The 6,895-nt window shown below is 40.9% G+C and overlaps 1 protein-coding gene across 1 annotated transcript in view; it reads right to left on the bottom strand.

Moving 5' to 3' along the window:
- Positions 1 to 4,601: 4,601 nt before the first annotated feature.
- Positions 4,602 to 6,895, bottom strand: part of LOC131890720 (UDP-glucuronosyltransferase 2A3-like) — a 4,718-nt gene continuing 2,424 nt past the window's right edge. Inside the window, exons 5-8 of the mRNA XM_059240127.1 lie at positions 6,527 to 6,685; positions 6,233 to 6,461; positions 5,935 to 6,157; positions 4,602 to 5,876 (exon numbers count right to left, since the gene is read on the bottom strand). Of these exons, the coding sequence (XP_059096110.1) occupies positions 5,618 to 5,876; positions 5,935 to 6,157; positions 6,233 to 6,461; positions 6,527 to 6,685 (870 nt within the window). The 3' untranslated portion in view covers positions 4,602 to 5,617. The remainder of the gene's footprint in view (positions 5,877 to 5,934; positions 6,158 to 6,232; positions 6,462 to 6,526; positions 6,686 to 6,895) is intronic.

The raw sequence follows: 6,895 nt of genomic DNA, 5'->3' as shown, positions 1-6,895 counted from the left end.
AATGTGTGAGAAAAAACTCGACCTGATCATTGTTTCTTCCAAAAAAGATGGGATTTGCGAGGCTTCCTGTCGTGAAAATCGAGACGCCATAGATTATTACTTTACGATTTTTTGGTGGCCTACCCAATGCCAATTTACAAGAAAAATAATCCGGGGCCCCATGTGGAGGTGCTTCTGATCTCATAATGTTGCCACAAAACTCGAGGATAATGATCTGAATTCCCAGTCTCGCCATAAATTAGTGCCCATTGAAAGGAGTTAAGCTCGGACGAACATATGAGTTCCTTCTCAGAGGGATATTCCAATGATTTCGAGTCTCTGATCCAATGTTACCGAGGGAGGAAGAGAGTGGATCAATGATATGCACAAAAAGAAGAAAAAGACCCGATTCAGTCTCCGCCTCTAATCCATCAGTATCTCTGTAATCATGGTCTTTAAAACCAGGGAATAATCAGATTCAACGTGCTCAAAACCCATCCCCAAAGAAGTCTTCGATATGTACTAGGCTAAACTATCATATACAATCTTAAAGCGCTCTGCCGAATCAATGCTATCTCTTGTCCAAAGGTAGACGAGACATTTTCAATAAGAAAAGAGCTATGCTCAATTTAAAGTTAATCTAGCCAAAATAGTGGCAGTTTGAGGTGATTTTGATGGTCATCCCAAGAAAGTCGTTTCTTTCGTCATAAAGGGTTTTATCTTGTAATGTCTAACAAGGAAGAAACCCCAAAAGTTCTTTATGCAATGAGGCTCAGCAGTCATGAGGATGCGATGAAGTTTTGAAATTCAAATTTGGGGAGGGCTTCTTCTTCTTCGTACATGACATATCCCATAACGACTCGAACATATGGCCATACAATGCCGACCATATCCAAATGTAGACTCGCTACTCTATTATCAAAGCAGTTGATTTTCCACTTGCCCCTCCATGGTGACAGCCTACCAGTATCATCTTTAAAATGATTCTAATGGCTCTCTGGACTAACTAAGAGCTCCTGAGCCATCGGCATCTGTCTTTTTGGAAATGTGATCCCATCTACAACCGAAGTGTGACTCATGCTGATCAAACTGAGAAGATCTCCTCCGACTGCATCTCTATCCTGGACACAGCATCCCTGGCAGCTGGCCAAGGCCAGAGAAAAAATCCAAGCAAACACCAAGAATCGAGAGGGACAAGTGGCTTTCCCTCAACTTCTACTGCAATCAAAGGGAATCCACCTGCTACAACACGATCTACCCTCATGGCGGTATTAGTGGAAGTACGAGTAGTGCTAGTGGCCGTAGGGGTTGGAGTTTTCGTTCAGCCATCTGGCACTCACTCACTCCTCACAATAATCCTCAGTCGCGTTTTGGTCGACGAGTCGGATAGCTTGATGGACCCAGCCCTCTTCGAGTCCTTCTCTCCATGCATACATAGCATTCACGGAAAAAGGGAGGGGGGCACTTAGATGGCTTGAGTGATTATACGAGAGAAGTACCTAACGTATGTGATGCTATGCGTTGTGGGCTCCGAAGGGGAACTTGTGGACACATTGCGGAACACGCACTGCATAGGATACAGAGAGCAGAGTCAGGGGCTTGTCAGCCCCTGGACCCCGAATGAGAAAGGGGAGAACAAAGGAATCAAAATCTGATCTGCCTTTGGCATTGCTATGCAGTATCGAGAGAGTCGCCCATCTGCTTTCATCTCACACTCAGGGATGCCGTGCTTGTTTGGTTGGAGCTTCCAAGAGAGGTACTTTTCTAAGAGTAAAATGCATTTAGGAAGCAAGCGTTATAGAATCATTCCATTGGGAACTTGACTCAATGTTGAATTTAGTATTGATTCTGAGCGCCAATCGGAGCCCTGGACGTTTATGGGGATGCTGACCTATGTCGTATCCCGATGGGACCCGCCAGATGGATGGAAAGAGAAATTCAAAGCTGAATGAGAGGATTTATGTGCTTGGCTTCCAAACCCAAGTTGAGAGGGAGAGAGCAAAAACATACATAAGTCGATTCCATCACAATCAGAAAGGAAAGCATCGGAATGGGTGGGCTTCCATCCACCATGATGATGAGGGGATGAATGTGTTGGGCACATGTGCTTGGATGCGTGGCTTGAATTGATCGTTTCAATGGATGGAGAAGCGTGGCAGCTCCGCTGAGCTTGACTCGTGCTGTCCTTGTTTTTAGCCACATACAGTCTCTCCACACTCCACCTGCTCTCTTTTTGGGTTGAGTCAAATAGGATGATTTCAAGTTTTCATTAATATTGTAGAAGAAAGGCATTCTGTGAAACTATTCCTCCCTCAGGAAAGGCTCAATGTTCATTAAAGTTTCATGAGGCCGATTTATGACAAGGTTCCCATGGCAATTGTCCCATCAATTAGGGATTAGACCCTAAAATAATCATTGTGGAGAGCAATCAATATCTAAGCTCCAATTAATCCGAGTTTTTCAGATCAATCGCCCAATTTTGCATGCATAAATTGAATATAAACAATAAAGATTGATGCCAATGTCCCATCAAAATCATTCTTTCGAAATATATGTTGTAGATCAAGGAATTTCGCGATTTCAGGGTCCCAACAGACTTGTGTAAGCTAATTTTTATTCCAGTGTCAAGGTTTGATGACCATGATCTGTCTTATCAAGCTCATTAGCCATTCCAACACGGAACAGATCGTTGGTTGTCTAATCTCACCCAGTTGTTTGTCTGCCTCGTCAGGACTGAATTGAACCCTTAGGACATGAGCCGACTTCCGGTTTTCCGAATCCTGAAAATCCTGTCAACATTCATCCACACCAAGTTAGATCAAGCGAGATTAGGAGGGAAAGAAAACACGATTCAACTTCGTACTTATCATTCTTATGCAGTACCTTTCTCTGGACTCGTACCTCACCATGAACAGTTGACTGCCCCAGTCATAGACAAAAAACATTGAACAGTGTAAGTTAATACGAGATTATTCATATTATAGACCTCGATACTCAGCTCAAGAAAGTAGCACCCATTTTTGCGTCTACATATTTGTCAATTGGGAGTTTAGACAACTTTTTCCGTGGCTTCCGTGTTTCCATTACAATCGGTATCGAACAACTTGTGATGATTACTCTATGGTCCTGACAAGTATTACCTGTATTCATGGGGAGACCGAGAAACAGACACGGAGCGTTCTGCTTGCATGTACAATAAATACCTTTCAGGGAAGGGTCAAAATTGGATGATAGATGGTGAGAACCTGGTTGAACCTAGACTCACCATGGGAACGAATTCGTAACGGAAATGCTACCTTTGGTCGAGACAGGTTACATTGTTCTTTCATGAGGGCATTTGGAAACATCAGATGAACGCCCCCTGTCTCCTATCCTGACTACGTCAGCTTCTCTCTTCTCTTCTCCGCGATTCGAGTCTTCTTTCTTTGGGAATGGGTTGAGCTCTCGAGGAAAGGCGGTCTCTTTTTGGTGAGCATTCCTTTACTGATCGCGCAAGTTCTTGAGCAGCTTCCTCGATGAACTGGAGTTGTGACTAGTGAGGGGAATTCCATTGGTGGACAAATCTGCGAGAGCAGTGGCTTCTTGGAAAACGGACGAATGGAATATCAGGATCGTCAGCGTCGACTGACGGGATCGCAAGAAACGAAAGAAGGGCAAATGGAAATTCCTTCACAGTCAACGGTTCCAAGAAAATATCGGCCGAGAAGGAGGGTCGGGAAGAGCATGCTCTAGAAGCCACTGTCAAAACTTCAGCCAAACCTACAGTTGACGCGACTCAATGGATCAAAAGTAGATAAAGATAATGTTACCTCTTAACCTGCTCTAAGCAGGCACGAAATTGGCTAGATACTTCAAAATGACACCTTCTTTGGGCAACCTAAATTCTGAAACTAAGCCAAGGTATTGTTACGGTGTCAAAACCACACCAAAAATCAACTTTGATTACATCGGAATTGTTTTTGCGCATCAGCTCCCTGATGAACCCATGGAACTGGATTAGCTAACATAATGGCTAGGAGATGGGAAGGGATGACTTTTCATTGGTTATTTACTTTGGAGCGGCTTTCTTAACATATTTTCTCTTTTGAAAATCAATTTTTATGGAAATAATTTTGTGTTTCATGAACGCCAGACAATCAAAGACCCTATTTGATGCTTGATGTGTGGCTATTGGTTTTTAAGTGGCTAGAAAATAACTTTCGGGTAGTTAGTGAACAGAAAGTATATTTTAAATGATAAACTTTCTTTCTTTTTATGATTTTTATTCGCATTTGAATTTAAAAAAATCCAATATGGTCAACGCCTTAAACATGTCAGCCTTGGAATGCCATTCAGTTTGAAGCGAATAACGAGGCCTCACTCGAGTTTCTCTTCAATTTGAAAAACGTTGAATTTACTGTGTAAACCCTCTACAAGCTTCATTTTTGTAAACTCAATACAAAGAAAGTAGCTATCATTGAGTAAATATATATTTTGTTCCTTTGTAAATGTTAGTCCTAAAAAAGTGTGCACTGTGATGATTAATTTGCATTCATGAAAAATCAAATCGATACTTGGAAGCAACTTTAGCTTATTTGAATCGTATGGCAGGCGAGGTTAAAAGAGAAATTGAAGTCGTAGGATTTCTGCGAGAGCAATTTATTTTGAACAAACGCAATCACGCTGAAAATCAACATCTTTATATGTTTACGCAGAAGTGTGTTGTAACTGGGATAGCTCAATACGATGTCCAAATAGTATTTAAAAGTTAAAACACCATTTATTCAATCATAATGATGTGGTGCACTGTAATTTGCACTTTCAATTTAAGTTTCTTGAGGGCAGATAAGGCACCTAGTTGCTAAGCAACTGCCGAGGACTTGTGTACTAACTGCTCTGACCGAAACTATAAATTCTCACTTTTTGGAAACATTTTTGACATCCTGGACTCATTTGTGGCATATTTGTACAACTTTTTAATGCTAAATTAACTGAAAGTAGTATATGAAGTCAAATAAGGCAAATGAAAATGCATATTTTGTACCTTGATGTCATTACTAAGTGGTTTTTAATTTTTCAACGGGGTTACTTGTTATCAATTGTACGATTCTTTTTTACCAAAATTGATTGGTCGAACATTTTAGTCAATATAGGATTCCGATAAAGTAATTAAGTGCAAGAAGATTTAAAACGTCTCGCCGGCTTATTAACCTTGGGATTAATAATATATAATGATATATAATATTGCAACCGGCATCCCCCCAAAATGATGTTGCGCCGTCATGCAGATATTACTTGATTGAGCTTTATTTGGAACCTACTCCAAACTTGACGTAGTTTCCTTTGAGCACAACTTGGTTTATGAGAAAATGTTTTGATTGGAAAAGTCCGATGGGTATCTCATATCTATAAAAGAGTTTTCTAAATAAAAGAGAAGAGCATTGAATGTCCACCTGAATTTTCAGTCATGTCATTTTGATCGCATTGCACACCAGGTAAGTACTTTGAAATATTATCATCTTTACATCACTGAAGACTTGAAGTTACCCTAGTCTTTTTGGACAACAGTGGCACCTGTTACCATAATTTGGATACGATTTAAAGCTGGTCAAGGTGCAATTACACACAAGCAGCAATTTAAAGTTTGCCGCTTTATGTTTTAGGACAGTTTTTGTTTGGCCTGTGCAGGTGTCCAGTGGCAAAACTTGAAATAGATTAAGCAGCATAACATTGCCATAAACATAGAAGCAATACTCAAATCTATCAAAATGTTAAGATCCACGTGTCTAGTTCGGATGATCTTTGTGCCTTTGTTCTTCAAGACTATGTTGATCCAAAACAATGCCTCGTCCAAAGGTGGGTATCGATAATATATATCTTGAAAGAGCTGGGAATGATTTTTCATTGACTGAGAATACCTGAAACAAGAAGGACGCTCCGTAAAAGAAGTATGAATTGAATAAGTAGCTGACTTACTTTGGATTTTGAATTATTTCCTTTATCTTGGCACTGATTTCTAACCAAGTAATTTGTTCTTTGTTCCAGATTACTAAACCTACTCCACGTTCTTCTAAACTTTGAGCGATATCAAATTGGTCCTCGAAAATAGGCATCCCCAGAATTGGTACACCGTAAAAAATAGACTCTTGAACACTGGACGATCCGCAATGACTGATGAATAATTTGGTATTGGGATGTTCTAGAAATACAGCAATGACAGATATGGATTCAGTACAACATATGGCAAATCCTTCGTTCGCATTTGCAGAAATACCGAGAATTTCAGGTAGAGGAAGAAATTGATCTATTAGAATTTTCGCCGGATCCAAGAGACCCTCGGGAATTTGGCTTGGTTCAATTTGAAGGATTGCCTTGAACGGCACAGCTTGCAGGGCCTGGATAAGCTTATGTTGGAACTCTGATGGGACTGTTCCACTCCCAGTTTTGCCAATGCTAAACACAATGACTCCTTCAGTACCTTTATCAAGGAAGTTCAAAAAACGCTGTAAATAATGTAAAAAAGATTTAACCATGAATCATGGACCCTTTAGAGCGCTGTACCACGTACCGAGCTAATGGTTCGGCTTGTCATATTGTGGACAGCAATAGATATTCCAGGCACCTCTTTGATCGTGGGCCCGAGAGGTCGGGGAACCTCGATCAAAGGACTACTATTCACCAATATCAGTTCCAATCGGTCGTTGTAAAAGTCCACAAGATTTGGTGTCTGCTGTACCGTACATCCGCCTGGCCCGATCAAAGGACTACTATTCACCAATATCAGTTCCAATCGGTCGTTGTAAAAGTCCACAAGATTTGGTGTTTTGTCGCACTCAGATTGTTTGCAATAGGATTCGACGTAAGGATGGACCACAAAACGGTATGCCAAGTAGTCAAAGAGGTAAATGACTGTATTTTTGACCATGTTGGCGAAGGT

This window comes from Tigriopus californicus, chromosome 11, assembly GCF_007210705.1.
Source record: "Tigriopus californicus strain San Diego chromosome 11, Tcal_SD_v2.1, whole genome shotgun sequence".
Taxonomy (NCBI): Eukaryota; Metazoa; Arthropoda; class Copepoda; order Harpacticoida; family Harpacticidae; genus Tigriopus; species Tigriopus californicus.
This window is presented reverse-complemented; position numbering and strand designations above follow the sequence as displayed.